At 41.4% G+C, this 19,449-nt stretch overlaps 1 protein-coding gene across 1 annotated transcript in view; it reads left to right on the top strand.

Moving 5' to 3' along the window:
- The window catches only part of abtb2b (ankyrin repeat and BTB (POZ) domain containing 2b), a 38,561-nt gene extending 19,355 nt beyond the window's left edge, over positions 1-19,206 (top strand). Inside the window, exons 2-17 of the mRNA XM_085357263.1 lie at positions 5,467-5,616; positions 8,228-8,438; positions 13,621-13,773; positions 14,142-14,307; positions 14,538-14,627; positions 14,822-14,923; positions 15,032-15,128; positions 15,798-15,933; positions 16,425-16,702; positions 16,785-16,963; positions 17,066-17,171; positions 17,553-17,655; positions 17,733-17,820; positions 17,918-17,986; positions 18,496-18,609; positions 18,785-19,206. Of these exons, the coding sequence (XP_085213389.1) occupies positions 5,467-5,616; positions 8,228-8,438; positions 13,621-13,773; positions 14,142-14,307; positions 14,538-14,627; positions 14,822-14,923; positions 15,032-15,128; positions 15,798-15,933; positions 16,425-16,702; positions 16,785-16,963; positions 17,066-17,171; positions 17,553-17,655; positions 17,733-17,820; positions 17,918-17,986; positions 18,496-18,609; positions 18,785-19,018 (2,276 nt within the window). The 3' untranslated portion in view covers positions 19,019-19,206. The remainder of the gene's footprint in view (positions 1-5,466; positions 5,617-8,227; positions 8,439-13,620; positions 13,774-14,141; positions 14,308-14,537; positions 14,628-14,821; positions 14,924-15,031; positions 15,129-15,797; positions 15,934-16,424; positions 16,703-16,784; positions 16,964-17,065; positions 17,172-17,552; positions 17,656-17,732; positions 17,821-17,917; positions 17,987-18,495; positions 18,610-18,784) is intronic.
- The last annotated feature ends 243 nt before the right edge of the window (positions 19,207-19,449 follow it).

Raw genomic sequence — 19,449 nt, forward strand, 5'->3', positions numbered from 1 at the left:
TCTCAAATCCCGGTCAATGCCGTGTTAAAGACGGAATGCCAAGAAACAAAAGAATGGGGCTGTGCGGGTGACGTTGGAAGTGTGGAAAAACAGGTGTTTTGGAGCCTTTACATATGGAAAACAAGAGGTCAGGTCTATGAGTGAAGGATCACATCTGGCCAATGGATTCCACTGGAGAGGAATGAAGCATGAGTGTGGTCGTTTGTGGTGTCAAAGACAAGAGACGGTGGGAGTGATATACGCCCAAAGACAGCTCTTTCAAACACTGTACTATTGTGTGATTGTCCACATTCCAGTCTCCACAAAGGGACAAGTCTATAGCCTCCTAAACCAGAGTCAGAGCTCCTTCTTTGCCAGGGGAAGTGTCTTTGAAGCCCCCTTTCCTTGACTCTCTGATCCATCCACCCTGTAATGAATGAAGAGGCTGTTAAAGGAGGAGAGGCAGGTGTTTACGTGTGTGTGTGTGTGCGCGTGCATGCTGTGTGTGAGAAGTCTCAAGTTTTCTATCAGCTCAGTGAGAATATGCAGCAATGTATTGTGTCTTTCACACGCTCTCTTTACAGTAGACAAAACAGATTAACACACACAGACCAATTATGGTCAAAGAATGTATTTTTTGCCAGTGGGAAGAAGTTGTTAAACCGAAAAGTTAAAATCTAAAAATCACACAGATGTTCTTGCCTTGTTATGTATGACAGTTATTTTCTGAGAGTTTAAAATGCAGTCTGAAAGCCTGGCATGCCTAACATGCTCTGAATAGGTAAGTTCCCAAGGACGGTGATATGAGAAGCAGTAATGTCCTCCAGAGTCTAGATATCCAGCCTATTAATATTGCTACAAAGCATTTCTGCTGAACAAGTTATTCAAGTAGAACAAACTGTTGCACTGAGAGATAACACAAGAGTAACAGAGTGAGGGTCGAGGCACAAGAAGGAAGGCAAGGATGCATCAACTTTCATCAGCTCTTCCGTCAGAGTTTTTGGCATATTGTCCTTGCAGATTGCAGTTTATACTTTAGTTTTTCAATTTTGAAACTGAAACCATGTAACACCACTTATAAAGACACATGGAGTGACAGGCTCCCTGGACTACATTCAAAAAACTTTCTGCACACCAAAAAGTTAGTTGTTGGATTGTTCTGACCTTCTTTCGACAGCATGTCAAACATAGTCGTGAGTGATAGCTTGGCTAAGCTAGGAGCAGCAGTAACGCTCCTGAGAGATGGTTGAGATGGGCTGGGAACTGCCATAGGCTTTGTGGTAAGTTTCAGCTTTGATTTGTTGCCGAGATTCCCCACATGACATTTGCAAGGTCAGCCTCAGAAATGGAACCATAATGACCACAAAAGAATGAATCCCTTGTGTCACTTCTCTTCCCGTGCCTCGCTCTCTTCATAGTCTCAGATATTCCTGCCTTTCCCCCAGTTCCTCTTCAGTTATATTCTTTTTTTTTTTCTACATGACTCATTTGTCTTCCTATAAAGCTCTGCGACCTAAGTCCCTTTCCTCCCTGCCCTCATCCTATCATCTTATCCTCTGCTTCTCCCAGAGAAAGATAATTCACATAGTACTGGAGCTGCTGGTACTCATATTATTTAGTGGTGGTGGAGACAGGCCCTGGTTGGCTTTCAGACCTACATCAGGCCCAAATGACGCAGGCTCGGGTTCAGGGTGAGGCAAGCAACGGGGTGGGACTGTGAGAAACACTAAGTGGTTTTAACCATTTGCCACAGCTTTGAAATATTACAGAATAAATTGAAGCTGTGTTAACATTTTTAAAGATTCTGCTTCAGATCTTCTTGCAACATGCTAATATAGGCTTAATATTCTTGAAAGGTCAACAAGCATCGTGTTTAAAGAGCTTCAGTTTTTCAGTTTGAGGCTGGTACGCTTCACAACTGAAACCAGGTCGATGTTAGTAATGGGTTTCTCTTTTTAAGTTAAGGTTTTGAGGAAAGAAATAACATCAATTTGACTTTTTTGTTAATAAATCCAACTACAGGGAGTCAAAATAACTGTTAACTTTTATAGCACTGCTCGTTTCTAAAGACAAGTCTTGCACCTTCATATTCATATTTTTACTCACCCACAGTAACAAGACAGATCTTTCAAAATTGCTTTTACAGCTTGAACTAAGCTATATTTGAATGAGTTCTTCTGATTGCACATGACAAACAGCATACTACTCTGACTTTGAGGCCACTGTGGCTATAGTGTCCACAAAGCATGACTGTGTACACACAGTAAAGCACCTGAGGTGTATTCCATCTACAGAGGAAGAGAAACTGAAATCATCAGACTCCTGTCTCACATGTATGCAGCATGGGTTTTAACAAACTTCCCTCAACTTTCCTTGGAAAGATTGCCAAAGGCCTTTGTAGAATACTGTAGAAACCCCCCCCAAATTCCCATGAGGCCTTTCTATATAAAATCACAGCTGACGTTGCACATGATGCACATTTGCATTCTTTTATCTGGACAGATGACAGTGTATTGGTGTGTTTGTGCTCATCCGTGATTAGGAATGAGTTGGAGCTTGTGTATAATTTGTTTGTGTGGCATGTAGCAGTAGTAGTCTGCCACAGCCAGCCGTTTCTATTGTGTTGGAATGGGGAGTCAGCACATATAATACGAGTCAGATGGTGCAGAGAAAGTACGAGAGAGAGAGACTAGATTTCCCCTTTGGCAGAAGTAAGTGTATCATGTACCCTGTGTTGAGTAATCCAGTGCTAACACCTTTAGATATTCAAGCTGTCAGGTCCCCCTGATTACAAATTGCACTGAGGTGACTGCTACTGTCTGGGCGGGGGACTCGTCTCAGTCATAAATCATTCAGTATAATAAGAACAAATCCTGCTAACCTGTTTGGGCAGAGACTCAGTGCAATACAGTACTTACTGAAACACACTGTGACTCTGGCACATGACTCTATCAATGAGGCAGCATATTTAGAATCAGTCATGATCACATGTCAAAGTTATTTAGTCTTTGATGAACTCCACCCATTGGCGCTGACCGCTACATGGTTTTCACACATTCACTGCACCCTTCAACATTTCTAGACATTAGTTGATGGAAAAGCAAATGTCAGATGCAGTCAGATCAGACACTGAACACCCTATAACCTTAACCCTTCACCCTGTAATCTTTAATTGTGTTGATATGTGAGACACAAGTAATTGTCCAGTGAATTCACAGAGAGCAATGTTTCTTGTTTGTCTTGCACGCTCCATGCAGGCAGAACCATCACTTAAACCAAACAAAGTGTTTCCTGTAGTGCGAAGCCCTTTGAAGTGGATTATCTTCAGTTAGGTGCTATATGAGAGAAAGGACATCTTGATACAATGCCCCTATCTTATTCTTCCAACAGTTTACCTCCAAAGATGGCTTGTGGTAGTTGTGTGTCACTTTCAAAGGCCTCTGTTGCCTCTTGTCTATACTTATATGAAAGACCAGAAACAAGATTGTAAGTATGAAGCCTGCCATATTTTTCATATGTGTTTACATCATTTCAAAAATATGAAATATACTGAATATATTATACCCAGGCATTTTGGTGTATCTGAAGGCTTTAAAACAAAAGTATATATCCAAAAATGTATGTGTGGTTTCCCTTGGTGTTCTTTCAACATTCCTCCTTTGCCTTCCTTGATTCTGTCAGCAGTAAAAGTATCGTTATCTCTTGCTGGCATGTATCACTAAAAAGAAGAGGCTGTAGTGTAAGATGATGGGATTTTTTTTCAACATGTTTCAGCAGTTTTTTTCTTTCAACATCCCCACTCTGATTCCAGTGAGAACGCAGCACTTGCCGGAAGCACATGGGAATGTCATTTTAGGGACGGTAGCCCATGTTTTCCCTTTTGGGAGAGAAGGGAGAGTTTAAGATGATGCAGCTTTTTTTCCTCTGGCTTCATAAATAAATCACAAACCTGCTCTGATCATCTTTCCTCTTTTCCATTTCTCTTTTTCATCCTCGGCTCCTTATTTCCTCTGGCTTGGCAGAAAGCTTGCTTCATATTCAGAAGCCAAAATAAAGGTTAACTTTTGGGCAGCTAACTGTATTCAGATCAATTAGATGCACAGTAGCTACCTCGGCTTTCAACCAAAAAGATTAAAAACAAACCAGGCAAAACTAATTAAGCTGGGAGCTTTACCCAGGAGATCTTTTCTGAAAGACAGAAAAGGCCACTCTGTGTTCTTACTTTGACTGGTCGCTACTGTTATCCATTTTAGTTGGAACACAGCAATTAAAGCAGTGAAAGAACAGGACATTATGTCGTTATGCAAGAAATGATTGTATCTCCTTGCCTGCTCATCTGACAACCAGGGTTTTTTTTTGTTGTAACATTACATATTCAAACTGTCGGAGATGGTTGGGTTGGACTAACTGGGTCTGCTGAGTGTTTATTCAAAGAGGAAATGCCAAATGTGTTCATGATTGGCCATAGTTTCATCAGTAGCTGTGCCTCATAATTTAGTACAATTATGAATTTTGTCTCACAACTCGTGAAATTGTATTATTTTAATGTGCTGGAAACAACCATGTTATAATGTTTGCTTATGTATTTCAATTAAGATGTTTCCCGATTAGTTGTGTTTTTTTCACTTCCTCTTTTTGCATGATAAAATCTAAAACTATAAAGGATGTATTTAGCAAGTGCTGCTAAGCACGTCCGCTGTATGGGTTATAACAGGGGTAGGCAACTCCAAGCCTCGAGTGCTGCAGGTTTTAGATGTGTCCATGATCCATCACAGCTGATTTAAAGGGCTAAATGACTCCTCAGCATTTCTGAAGTTCTCCAGAGGCCTGGTAATGAACTAATCATTTGATTCAGGTGTGTTAACCCAGGGTGCGATCTAAAACCTGCAGGACACCGGCACTCGAGGCCTGGAGTTGCCTACCCCTGGGTTATAATGAAGGTTGCTGTCTGTGCTACCATAATTTTTTATCCTTATCTACCAGTATACCTCTGTCTCACTTACTGTTCCTTCATACATCAGACAAATCAGCCTCAACCATCATGCATCTACTAACTTTGCAACCCTTATTCCTTTACAGACATACAACATATGTCTTTTCTGCGGTGTTAAAATAATCACATGTTAGTAATGTTAAAGGCAAGTATTTGGAATAACACAAAATTCATAACTTTGTTTTGGTTTTACTCAACATGTGTCTAAAACAGTTTTGATTGGTTTTGTTTGCATTAGCCTCATGTCACTATGTGCTCTGTTTACTTTCCTGAATGTGCTGAGAGCAAGGCTCAGATTCCCTTGTGTGTTTGGTTGCCCTCAGTGGTGTGGATTACATGTTATAAGGATTACGACGGCTGCAGTGAGCAAATACCGGTCGTGTAGGGATTTCTACAACAGCAGTCCTGATGGATATTTCAGAAGTTATGGACGTTGATTTAAATGATTCATATCATATCTAAATATCTGTTCCTTTTTGCTTCTGTGCCTGTAGGTGTTTTGTCCCTCCCAGCCCATTTCAGTCCCTACACAGAGAACCAACAGTCGTCTGTGGACAGCAGGGAGGATGCTTATGCCCAGCTGGAGCTGAGGACACTGGAACAGTCACTGCTGGCTACCTGTGTAGGCAGCATCTCTGAACTCAGTGAGTATACATATTGTAAATAGTGTTTGTGGTCCTGATTAGAAGCATTTTTTCACATTATGTTTTAATTGATTAAATTCCTCTGAGCTGTGAAGCTACACAGTATCCTTGCCAGAAAAGACAAGTACCAGTTCCCAGAAATAATAAAATGTCCTGACTTTAAAAAAATGTTGGTGCTTGACCACAAATGCTTTTTTCTTGCTCTTCTCTTAAAGACACATAACCTTTTATTTTTTAATTCAACAGAAAATAATAGTTCAGACAGCAAAGTAGGCAGCAAAGATAACATATAATTATCACTTTCTGTCCCGAGTCTCATTGTGTGCCTGAATCTGCAAGTCATCTAATGCCGGCTCTTCTAAAAATAAACAGCGGATCAGTTTATCTACACATGGAGCTCTGGAGAATAAAGTCACAGTGCCTCAGATTGTACATTTGTCATCTGTAATTTGTTTGCAAAGCAGTACACAGTCTTTTTTTTCAGTGAAGTTGGTCCACAATGCAACACTTGGACTGTGTCAGCATGCCTCAGACTTTATTGACTTTATTAGAGCCTGCTGTCAGTCTGAATACAATTGCATCCGTCTTTTCTTCTGATGTTTTCCTTTGGATTGATGTAGTAATACAAAGTATAAAGCCGCTGAAAAGCCTGGTACTTATTTGTCCATTAGGTATTAGACCTTGAATGATTGGACGGATTCTTTGTTTAAACATAGACAGCTCTAGACATTCATACGCATCGTGGATGGTAAACACAGAGTCATGCAGGCACACAGCTTTACTGTACTCTACAGTACGTGTGGTCTGTTGAAACTGCAGGCTGCGAGGGAGTTGGCAGCAATGAGGGGTAGGAATAACAAGTAAGATAAAAACAGGAATAGAGTTAGTTTGAGAGATGGAAGTTTGTAAGGCAGAGGATTCAATTTAAGGAGCGAGTGGGTTTAGAGGTGTGGAGAGTCAGGAGGAAATGATGGAGAGGTAGAGAGGTGAAGATGGAGAGTTTTGGGGCATGCACAGAGGAAACGTGGATATTAGAGTTGGACGGAGCAGGGATACATTTCCTTCTCTAAATGAGCTAACACTTTGCTGTTTGTTCCTAAAGCACAAGGCCACGGTTCATACACCGCTGAAGTTAGTGAGGCATTAAGAAAGTATACACATGCACTCAGACAAAGACACACTCTTTCTCTCAGTAGTCTCTTTGTGCAACATCTCTCTGGTGGGGTGAATTTGTGCTGTTCTGGGCAGGGCTGATATCCAGACCAATTCACACCTAGAAACACACACAGGCTTGTGTCCGCTAATTCACATACACGCCGCAAAAACACGGTGGGTTTGGCACTCTGATCCTAGCCCAAGACACCAGGCAGACACAGGAGCATCTGTACCAAGCTGCCCGGCTTTACTTGATCACTCAACTGGACTTGGCCAGACACACAAACACACACCATACACAAACATGGTGGATAACTGATAGTAGGCTACAGCACATTTCAACTATATGGCCAAAATTGTAGGGGAAGCAGCATAATAAACACACTGGCTATGGGAAAATGCAGCTTTCACAAAGACTCCAATATATCTGTAATCTAAGAGTGAAGTTATTCATAGGCATCTGACCCCCGGAGCTCAGTTTTGCTTCAAGGCACAATATATTCTGGAAAGGAGAGGCTCTCCATCATGGCCAATGATTCCTACGAGACCTCCTGGAGCAACTGCTGGTGGTGGTTATCACAAAGGGGGCCCTTCAGCTTTAAGTGGGGTCTGTTTTGGGAGGGTTACCCAGCCTAATCCCCTAGAAGTACCCCAAACCTCTTAATGCTGACACACAAACACACTCGCACTGTTGAATTCTTCACCCTTAGCTGATGTGCTGTCTTTTTACCCGGGGGTAATTATGCTAAATGAGTGTTACAAGATCCCAAGTTCATCCTGGGCTCCCTCGTTCACACCGCCTCTCCCTGCCCCTCCTCCATTTCCCTGTCCCTGTGACGACTGTCCACTTTACACTTTCTTTAATGCCTAAGATCTCTTTTCCTGTCGGTCTGGCTCTCTCTCTCTCTTTTTTTTTTTTTTAAGAATTTTTGCATATCACACTGAACATATTTTAAGCAAAATGTACTTTTATTCAGTTGCGCATAGTTCACTGCTAGAGTATAAACTGATGAATCATCTGATGAGCACCATTATACAAACAGCTTTCATTTAAGTGTTCGCTGTCAAATCGCTATATTCTACTTTCTGAAAAGACTTAATGTTAGCATTGCTATTATCACGTGACTGACGCATAACTTTCACGGTAGAGGGTTTTTAACTACTCTGCTACTACATGAACAGTTCAGTAGAGCCTTGATCATGGGTGAATGGCTATTTAGACTGGTCGTCTGGCTTTGCTAATGACAAATACCACTAGAGACATGGTTGGAGGGGGGAATCCAGTTTGACTGAGAGCCCATGGGGCTTTTAATGTAAACAGTTTTGAATATGCCACTCATTTATGTCCATAAACTGATTTTTCATACTGCACTACAGAATCAGGAAAATCATTTTTAACCTTCAGTTTTTTAAATTACATATGACTTGTTAACTATTAATGTTTCTGTGGTTCCAGGTGACTTGGTGTCCCGTGCAATGCACCACATGCAGCGCCTAAGCTCAGTACGTCCAGGGCTGAGCCCTGCCCGCCACGCCCGTCCTCAACAGCCTGTGTCCTGGTCGCCTGACGCCCTCCACACCCTTTACTACTTCCTGCGTTGCCCACAAATGGAGTCCATGGAGAATCCCAATCTGGATCCCCCACGCATGGCACTTAGCAAAGAGAGGTGGGAATAATGCATGACTGGACACAAGCAGTTTAGATGCTCCCTCTCTGGGTGCAAAATAGGCGGTGAAATTACAGATCTAATCTTAATCATTGACCCTGTTCCATTTTGTTTTCGACCCCCCCCTTTCACAGAAAATAAGTGGTACTCCTGATTTGCCCTTTTATCCATTTGATGCTTATCTCCCTAAATACATTTGTAATTTCAAATGATTCGGTTTGATTCATGAAGCTGACCAAAATACAGTCAATGCCAGAAGTGTAGCCACTGCAAATAAACAAACCCAAATTGAAACCTTCAAAAATGAACAAATGGGTTCTCAATGAAGTGAAAAGCTTTTTGCAGGCAACACTTCACTTTCATCCTTTTCCTAATCCCATTAGCCTTTGTTCATTTAAGTGTTAACTTTCTGTTGTTGAATTACAAGCAAGAAAAGGCTTCTAGGTGTCAGCAGTAGTGCGATAGAAGGGTGACTTGCACCTTTAGAGTGTAAATTAGGCTGAAGACTGGTGTTTAAAAGAATTTTAAGAGGTGGAAATAGTCTGTAATTTTGTTAGGGTCTGCTCAATCTTCCTTAGTTGCATTGAGAAAGTCTGGCAGTTTTTGTGTTCCCTTTATTTCCTGTTGTTTCTTGGAATGAAAATGTTTGCTCAGTCTGGACACAGTGCAGCACATTCCACTTGTTTTTTATTTAAAAGTTGTGGCTTTATCTACAAACCTTCCATACCAACCCCTTCCGTATGTTTGGAGGTGTCTCTGGGAAATTACAGCGTTTCTTGCTTTTTTTGCTTTCTACAGAAGTAACTGTTGAGTAACACTCAACCGAGTCACGTCTCTATTCTCCAAAAATGTGATAAAACGTTCGAAAACATTGCATTACATCACTGTTGTTCACAGTGGTTTGCAGTTCTGATACTGTGATATTCAGCACTTCAGATAAATGTGATGGATTATGTGCCTTCGGTTAAGGTAACATGACAAAAGTAGTTGTGCCTGCCAACACACATGAGGTCTGCTCTCAGAAAGAAATCTTCAATTATGTTTTTGTGCCAGAAATGTAAAAACTGGCAGCAATAGGTGTTCGCGGCTTAATTACATTTTTTATACTGATTTATACAGGCATGTCTAAAGGTAACATAAGCATATATAAACGTGCTGGCGCTCCCACTAAGGTGTGAGTGTTCAGTTTGCAGCAGTAAATCAGTTAATGTTGTTGACGAGATTTTGCCCTTTAATGCTGATAATGAAAATCACATGTTAGGATTATGATGAAGGCATAGCATCTGTCAGGTGATCATAGTTACATGAATGTTTTCACAGTGAAATCACCAAAAATATCCACCTTGTCTTCCCTTCATTACACGTTTGTATGGAAATAAACCCAGCTGCCTCCTGTGCATTTAATAAAAAGCAGACAAAGTGCATGTGAGACAAAGTCCCCGTTAGCTTCAAAGTGAACACAACAGCAAATATACACCCTTTTCTTTCACCTGGCTGTTGTTATAAATCCTCAGATGTTTTTAATGCTGGATGTATATCAGCCTAGTTTATGTGTCCAGGATAAAACAGTTTGGCATCCCATCATACTTTATGCTTTTTTTCTTTCTTGACAGCTGCTGCACACAGGTTTGCCTTTCTGCATGTTCATATTCCTATCTCTTTGTGACTGCGTGTCTGTGAATGTTAGAGAACACACTCAGGTGGTGTGAAAACCTGGTAGTGATTACAATACGAGTGCCTGGTAATGATACAGGCTTCTCTCCTTCAGTGGGCCTCTCCCTCTATCTGGCTCAGCCTCTATTAAGAGCTGTGTAAAACCTTTGGTGGAAACCCAAAACCACCAGATCTGTGTGGGCCACATCGTCAGACATTAGAGGGAGCCTGGTGAGAGCCTTATTGCCGAATCCTTGAGAGTACAAGAGAAACCCTCTTTGTTTTGATCCTCTTAAAGCTGGTGCTTAGTTGTGAGTAATAATCTTGTTTTGGAGTAAGAGGGCGCTTAAAGCGTGGGAGGGCAGATATTATTGTCTTATTTTCACACTCCACTATTTAAACATACAGAAAAAAGTTGATCAAAAACAATTAACTTTTTTTTTGTTTTTTACTATTATTGCAACTTCACTAAAAAGCAGCACTTCCAACATTCTTCTAAACAGACCCCCTACTCCTCTGCTTCCTCAAGGAAAAGAGATTATTTTAATAATGGAGCTTACTTCTAACTGCATTTACATCAGCTATGGTTATGTCTCCATTCATATCTGAGCCTTTACGATTGCAATCTGAAACAAGATCAGTGGTTAACCTTGACCCTTTGGCAAATTGTGATGAGGTCCGCTTTAAAAGCTGATTTAAGTTCCTTTCGGGTTATAGGTTTTATAAGACACATGGGGCCAGTGTAGCGTGTGTGATTTTTGCCTCCTAGGTAGAAAAGCCTTTGCTTTTCATTTTGGACAGGTCAGCGTTCGAACACACCTGACCATGATTTGAGCTCACTGTCTTTATGACCTACCAGATGGTGGTAAGCAACGCACCATGAATCAAAGCTAACGTTTACATGCTCACGTGTTGGAGAGTTTGTGTATGTTGGTGTTTCTATATCCTGCTGTTCTCTGTATGAAGCCTTAGTATGAGAGGTCAGTAAGCTAGCCAGAGGCACTATCTGGTTTCGGTCTTAACAGGCTCTGTGGCTTTTGATGTTGCAGAGACTCTGATGAAGCTAAAATTTGCGTTTCAGGCAGAGGGGCATAACCCGGACACGTACGAGGGTCAAAAGGAAGGCGTATGTTTTTAAAAAAAAAAAAAAAAAAAAAAGGAGATTGATCCTATAGGAGAGATAGGATGGGACATTATAAGTGTGCATCTGTCAGCAGTACATGTCTGGCTAATTGGTATAAGAATGCAGCTAAATATCTTGTCAAACACTATTGTCCATTATTAATAGAAAAACTCTACCTTTAATGTTGGCTGATTGACAAAAGGAAGGACAGAGGGGGAAAATCTGGATAATAGCTGTAGCAAAGTTGGCTCTAGTTAGTGTCTGATTGCAGGCGTGCAGTCAAGTAGTAGGGTGGATACCTATGACATTCAGGAAGCCACACACAAATGAACAGACACACTCACACAGCCCAATTTGTGTTGAGTGGAGGCCATTAAGGGAGAAATAAACATTGATTCCCAAGCCCATTGAGCCCATCCTCAGAAACGTGACATTCTTATCACTCTGCACCCTCTGAACTACCCACAGACTACCGCCCAACCCCCGTCTTCATTTCGACATACCCCACCTGCTATCTCCCAAACACTTAAAACCTTCATTATATGCACCTACCAGTCACACTTAATCATCCCTCCTCCCCTTGATCCCCTTGTCTGCTTGTTAACTGTCACGCCTGGGTGACAGCAGAAGCTCCTCCCTTTGACTGACTAGCTACTGATAAAGTACTGAGGCAACATCTGAGAGAATAGCTCGAGAAAAAGACTTGAAGAGCTGACAGCAGAGGAGCTGCAGATGCCCAAAATTCAGTTAAGGCCTCAAATGTCAGCAAAAAAAGTTATTATTAGACTCTGCAGAACAGTGTTAATTATCAAACAAGCATGGCTTTATTATTAACCACTAATTTCATACAGTCTAGCTAAGAAAATCTTTATTATTTATGTAAGTTGGGATGCAGCTGTTTGTTCAATTTATGTTATATCAGATTCATGTTTTAAAAGCTCCACATCAATTGTGAGGAGGAGAGCCATTTTGCAATATGCATTATTAACAAACCCGTGATGAACGAGTGCTCTTGTGCAGAAGGTTCTTTGCTATAGGAAGCCTCCTACTGCTTTTTAAAGTAAGCACAGTAAGGAGAGTAAATGGCACAGCAGTGCTACTGACAGTAACTATAATCCCAAAATACATTGCTGTGTTCTTGTATACTGCCCATGCTTTTGCTACCATGGATATTCATTATGTAAGTCTTTCATTTTCCAAGAACAAAGGAATGGCCACTGATAAAAAACAATGTCTCAGCATGAGAAAGGCAGTCTAATAACACAGAGACGTTGTTCAAACAATCATTAACGGCTCTTAAATGAGGCTTCATATGATCAAAAGCAAACAGCAGTCACATTCCTGCTAATTTGTCATTGTTCACAAACACATTCTATTCACATATGGTGGGAGAGAGGCGCAGACGAGAAGGGACTGATAACAGATAACAAGCTAGACTATAAAAGGACAAATGCAAAGACGGCAATCAAACAATGACTTTCAAAGTGCCACGTTCACAAACATGACAGCAGACCAAATGTTGTGTCCTCGTGGTTTTTTTTCCCCCACATATACTTCTTCAGGAATAACAACACTGTTACTTCAGCTTTAGGTCACAATTTTTAATTTCAGGTGATTCTTTCTGTTTTTGTTGAAGATCTTGGTTAAACATAAGTAGCCGCTATCTTGTATTTTTACATGACCGCAAAGATTAAATGGTAAATGGCCTGTATTTGTATAGCGCTTTACTAGTCCCTAAGGACCCCAATGGGTTTTACGCAACCAGTCATCTGCCCGATTAACACACTGGTGATGGTAAGCTACATTGTAGCCACAGCCACCCTGGGGCGCACTGACAGAGGCGAGGCTGCCGGACACTGGCGCCACCGGGCCCTCTGACCACCACCAGTGGGCAACGGGTGAAGTGTCTTGCCCAAGGACACAACGACCGAGACTGTCCAAGCCGGGGCTCGACCCGGCAACCTTCCGATTACAAGGCAAACTCCCAACTCTGGCGATCTAGTCATATAGAAACATCTGTTTCTTGAGCCTTAGAGGGATGACATCAGCGAGAATGCCAGCTGAGATTAGGAAAGATGACTCGTGCTGTGAAATGAATGTGGGTTGGTGATGTTGTAAGTCATCTGGCTGAAGACAGTCTATGAGTTAATTCCCAAAGTGACTGAATTATGAGTGTTTAAGTTTACACTCCCCACTAAAGTCATCTAGTCTTTCACAGAGCCTCATCTTTTACTGGCTCCGTTCAATAAAGATTTGAATTTACTGGTTTACAAGGTCACTTTCTGTGTACATACAGGGAAATACTAATGTCTGTTACCTAGCAGTGAGTGGTACTCATTATCATAACCAGTAATAATTGGACCAAAGCAAACAGAAGGTGAATGATTTCTCTTTTTTTGCTCATAGGCCTTTTCTGTTGCTGCCACCTTTAATGGAGTGGATGAGGGTGGCCATAGTTCATGCCGAGCATCGCAGGAGTTTATTAGTGGACAGCGATGATGTCAGACAGACGGCGAGGCTTCTCCTTCCGGGATTGGACTGTGAGCCGAGACAACTGAAGTAAGTGAGAACACTCATTCACCTCACTCGCTCTGCTGGGATGAAAGTGCTTAAAATAAAAATACAAACCTTACTAATAATTTCAGGAAAAGAAAAACTAAGACTGATGTTTTATTTGAGCTGGACGTCTGTCGTTTAATCATTGTATTTAACAAATGATTGTATGCGGTAAATTAATCTTTGTTAACTATTGTGTGGCTCATTAACTTTACTTCTTTCTATAGAAAGCATCATTAACATATGTAAGCCACAAGGTGCATAAAACAAGCATCTTAGAAAAGCAACCGAGTAGATCCTAATAAATTAGCCATCAGCTCTCAGAAATTAATTGGTAACTGGTTATTTATTCAGTTTTAATTTTGTTTCAGGCCTGAGTGTTGCTTCAGCTCCTTCAAGCGTCTCGACTCCAAAGCTGCCTCTGATAAGTTCCACCTTGATTTGGGTTTTCGGATGCTCAACTGCGGTCGCACAGATCTTATTGGCCAAGCAATCGATCTACTGGGACCAGATGGGGTGAACAGTATGGATGACCAGGTATTTAAATTTTACTTAATTTATGTTGTGGAGATATAAATGTAAGCCGTTAGCTCGAGCAAACCACCTCTCATTTGGGGACACAAAGCAGGCCCCTTATACAATACGATAAATCTCAAGGAAATTGCTGTAAGTCCATGAAATATCCTTAGAAGTGATGGAAACATAGCTTTGTGTTATAACTTGTTCAAAGCTTCATGCATTTGCTTCTACTCTTGTTTTCATTACAGGGTATGACCCCTCTGATGTACGCCTGCGCAGCTGGAGACGAAGCCCTCGTCCAGATGCTGATTGATGCTGGGGCCAACCTTGACGTGGCGGTAAATATGCTTAAGTATTTCCAATGTTGTCAAATCTGTCTTAATTTAAGCACATTTTGTATCCCTTTACATCTATAAACAGGAAAGGTTTCCATTATTAAAGCATGTAAGAGGCTCTTATGAATGTAATGTTTTCTCTGTGTGCGTGTGTTTGTGATCTTGGTGTGTAATACTGATTTAATCTGTGTTGCCAGATACCACCCTGCTCCCCCAAGCACCCATCTGTGCATCCTGATAGTCGACACTGGGCAGCCCTCACCTTTGCAGTGTTGCATGGACACATTTCTGTGGTGCAGGTCCGAAACACATACATAAACAAGCTACATGTTGCTTGTTTATGTCACAATGACCCTTACAAGATGTCAAATATTGTTTAATATAACAGAGGTAATGTGCCTTTGCAGCTTCTTTTGGATGCAGGAGCCAATGTGGAGGGGGCTGCAGTCCGCAATGGACAGGAGAGTACAGCAGACACTCCACTGCAGCTGGCTTCAGCAGCAGGTGGGCAAACACACAAGGAACAGCTGATGTTAGAGTGGTGTCCATCTCACAGTGGGTCTGTGTTATGGCCACTAAATTACCACTTACTGTATAATTATAGAGGCGAAAAGTCAGTTGGAAGGTTTGACAAAGGAAAAGATTTTGTTGTACAGCTTGTCTATCACCTTTGTTAAAAGCGGTAATAATAACTTTATTGGTTATTTGTAACTAACAGAGTGTTAGGTCCAAGGACCACCTAGAGTAACACTTGGATTAACTTGTGACTCAGCAGGAGGAATGAGGAAATGAGAGAGTAAATGAAGGGGCAGTGACAGCAGCAGTGTGCCGCTTGTGGTTGTTTAGTAGTCTGTGGCCTGCATTCCTCTGTGGGATCATCTGAAAGCAACATGTAGCTTGAGTAAAGAAAACACACGCTCTTCATAGCAGCAGTGACAGTGTGTAAATAGTGCCTGCAATGAATGTGTTGGCTGTTTAAATATGCCAAATGAAATGTGATAAATTTTCATTTATGTTTGTGGTGTATAAATGTTTAAAATGGGCCTAAACCAGTAACAAACAAAAATGTTGACATTTTGGGAATAAAGATGAATAAAAAATAAGCACAAGGATAATAAATTATCTGCAAGTTTATGAACAAAGTGGAAATATTTATCTATTTGTGCTTCTCAGGCAACTATGAGATGGTGAGTTTGCTACTGGCACGAGGCGCTGACCCCTTATCAAAGAACCATGGTGGAAACGCCCTTACATCATCCCTCTATGAGGACATGAACTGCTTCAGTCATGCTGCTGCACATGGACACAGGTATGTATCCCCCAGTCTGAAAACTAGTACTGGAAGACCAGCTGTAAACATTTGCACACGTAGCACAGAAATAATGCATCTGTCAGCTTTATATTACACATGACTAGAGTTAGAGTTTGTGCTGTGAGGATAGATTCAAACGTTTTATCGTGTGATTTAGGAAGAGCTTGAAGGTTTTGTAGTGTGAAAGGAAAGTTTAAGGTGTCATTCTATTCAGAGTCAATTTGTTTCTGAAGACCAGCTGGTGGTGTAAACTTCTCCACCTGTTCACTCTGTCTGTGTGAACACGATGTAGACTCAACACTTTACATTGCTCAGTGAGGGTGATAGATTACGTAATGAGAGAGGATACTCCAGGGTTGCAGAATTGGAAGTACGTGTTGCCATTTTGGCAGATATTAATGATCCTCCACCTTCTAACTTTCTTTTCTTGTTTCCTTCCTTGCATGCCCTCTTTCTGCCCTCGTTCTACTCCCTATTTATCTTGTCAGGAACGTGCTGAGAAAGCTACTGACTCAGCCGCAGCAAGTCAAAGACGATGTCCTGTCTCTGGAGGAGATCCTGGCTGAGGGGGTTGAAGATGAGACGGCTGGGATCTGCCCTTTCGTCCATCTTTCCCCTCTTCCTAACTCTTCCAATGGTCCCCTGCCGATGCCAGAAGTGGGCATACCAAGGCTCTGCAAAGCCAGGATGAAGGCTCTCCAAGAGGCCAGCTACTACAGCGCCGAGCATGGCTACCTGGACGTCACCATGGAGCTGCATGCTATGGGTACTTTTCAAATGGCAAGAAGAGGATGTGCCTACTTTTCCAGTTTATAGAACCAAATAATAAATCCTTTCTATTTAACCAGGCGTGCCATGGAAACTACACGTGTGGCTGGAATCTCTTCGCTGCGCCCAGCAGCAGTCCAGGACAGAGGTCACCCTCTCCCTCCTCAAAGACTTTAACACAATCAAAGAGGAGGACTACTGTGAGGAACTGGTCACCACAGGCCTGCCCCTTATGTTCAATATTTTGCGCACCACAAAGGTACAGTCAAACACGATCATGAGTATGATTTTCACACTTTTTCAGTGTTAAACAGATTTAATTATACATTTCTCTTCTTCTCGTTCTATTACTTTCCTTCAGAGTGACGCCATTACACAGCAGTTGGCAGCTATTTTTAGTCACTGTTTTGGCCCAGCACCCCTCCCAGCCATCCCTGAGATGAAGGCAACTCTTTCAGCACAGTTGGGTAAGGAAACTATGATCCTTTAGAGTATATGGATATACATGCTCAGAGTTCCAAGAGGATAGCCTTTTACTGGCACCGATTTCAGCATTGGCTAGTGATAATTAGTCATTTTGACATCTAAAACACCAGTAAATCCTTAAATACAGTTTTCTTAAGCCTAAAGTCACTGTCAACAGATTCCTTATACAGTGATACAAACCCTAAAACAACACAAATGTAACACTTGGGCTGTAAATTAGATTTTTTTTCATGAATATTAGTTAGTAAAAGAGTGTCTGATATTTTTGTTTTGGTAATCTTATCAGCAGTAATGTGTACAGAATGACTCTGCTGTTACTAGAACGTTATGGGTTTTATGCATGTGCTGATGTTTTTCTACAGACCCACACTTTCTGAATAACCAAGAGATGTCAGATGTGACATTTGTGGTTGAGGGAAAACCATTCTACGCACACAGAGTGCTTCTGGTTACTGCCTCTGACCGGTGAGTGCAGAAAGGTACAAGAGTGCATTTTAAGGCTTTTGATAAGACCTTACTTAAAGGGTTTTATTTTGCTCTAGATTCAAGTCTTTGCTGGCATCATATGGATCAGATGGAAGCTCCGATAAGGAGATTGAGATCAGCGATGTCAAGTACAACATATTTCAGGTAAGAAACACATTCCCTATTTAGATGTGTTGCATATGACAAAACAGACATTATTTAGATCAAATTGCTCATAAAGAAACCTCTAACCTCTGTACAGATGATGATGTCATACCTGTATTGTGGAGGAACTGAGTCACTGAAAAAGAAGGTGTCTGACTTACTAGAGGTAAGAATTGTTAATCGCATTAATCTGTCTCAGGGTTGGTATCTTAGAAATCCCAGCTTTAGTTCTACATCTTCACATGAATTACTCATTCTTGCTGACAGTGGAGATTGTTCTTTTTTTGTTTTGTTTTTTTATTTGAGTTTAGCTACAAGCTTGACATAGACAAGTTTGTGTTCATAGCAACAATTGAGCTCAATCGTCCCGTCTGGCCAATCCTTTCTAAGCATGAAGCTGTTACTTTGATTTTGAAATATAGTACCCTTATCACAAGTACACAAGCTGGGCTTTCAAATATGTCCTGTGTTTTTGTGCATTTATCAATTTAAAAATCGTTTTCTCTTCATTTTTTCATTAGTTTTTATCAACAATTCGTAGCTTCTTGAACTGAAAACAAAGGAAAATTCCAAATACATGTTACACAAAGTTAAATATTGCTTGTATGCAAACAGAATGAAAGGATGCATGACATTATTTTTCCTCCATTAAAGTGGTCATGTTTTCTCCTGCAGCTGTTGTCAGCTGCTAGTTTGTTCCAGTTGGGGGCGCTACAGAGACATTGTGAACTCATCTGCTCTCAACATATCAGCCTAGATAATGCAGTCAGCATCTACAAAACTGCTAAGGTAACAATTACTGATAGACTTGGATTGCACTACTGTGAGTGCAGTACATATGTATACATCAGTGCTATTTCAGGCATGAAAATATGACGTTGATATAAAAGTTGTTTTGATCATTTAGGTTTACATAAATTAGGTTTATAAAATTTGGTCATTTCACTGTCCTTTCTTCTGTCAGGTTAATGGTTCGGTGGAGCTGAGCTCGTTGTGTGAAGGTTACTTCTTGCAGCAGATGCCTGCCCTGCTGGAAAGAGAGAGTTTTAGGAGCTTGCTGTTGGGACCCCCGGGGGCCCGACAAGGAAACAACTCCACTTCTACGCTGACGCACAGCCGGGGTGACTCACTTGTGGAGGAGCTGGAGACCACCCTGGCTCAACGACTTCGCTCTCTCTACGTCACTTCCCGTGTCTGAAGACAACATGGCAGATGCTGTTGAGAGAGGACAGAAATAAGTGGATAAATGTGGCAATTAAGAAGTCTCACCTTTTCACTGATACAGAATCAGATCTGAAGTGTTTCAAATACAGAAGTTTTCTTGGTAAAATCTGATTTGTGTGTGTTAAGGAGCAATATTTTGACACGGGCACAGATTGGTGAGATGCCTGGCAGTGATTTACTCTGTGGGCAACTCGGCATTTCATACTTTGTGCCAAGCACTCCATGAAAATGTTTTTTGTGACGTACAGCGTTCCGAAGAAGAAAATATGATGCCTTTTCTCCAGGGCTCACGAGGCTTTACTGGACAAGCAACAAGTTGAAAGTCTGAATAATAAGACAATGCTGCCCTCTAATGGACAAAGCTTGCAACATAAATAATTGCCCTGGAGGATTGGGATCAGTGGC

The sequence above is a fragment of the Diplotaxodon limnothrissa genome, linkage group LG7, assembly GCF_057381915.1.
Source record: "Diplotaxodon limnothrissa isolate DT_005_m linkage group LG7, D_limnothrissa_male_GT1.1, whole genome shotgun sequence".
NCBI lineage: Eukaryota > Metazoa > Chordata > Actinopteri > Cichliformes > Cichlidae > Diplotaxodon > Diplotaxodon limnothrissa.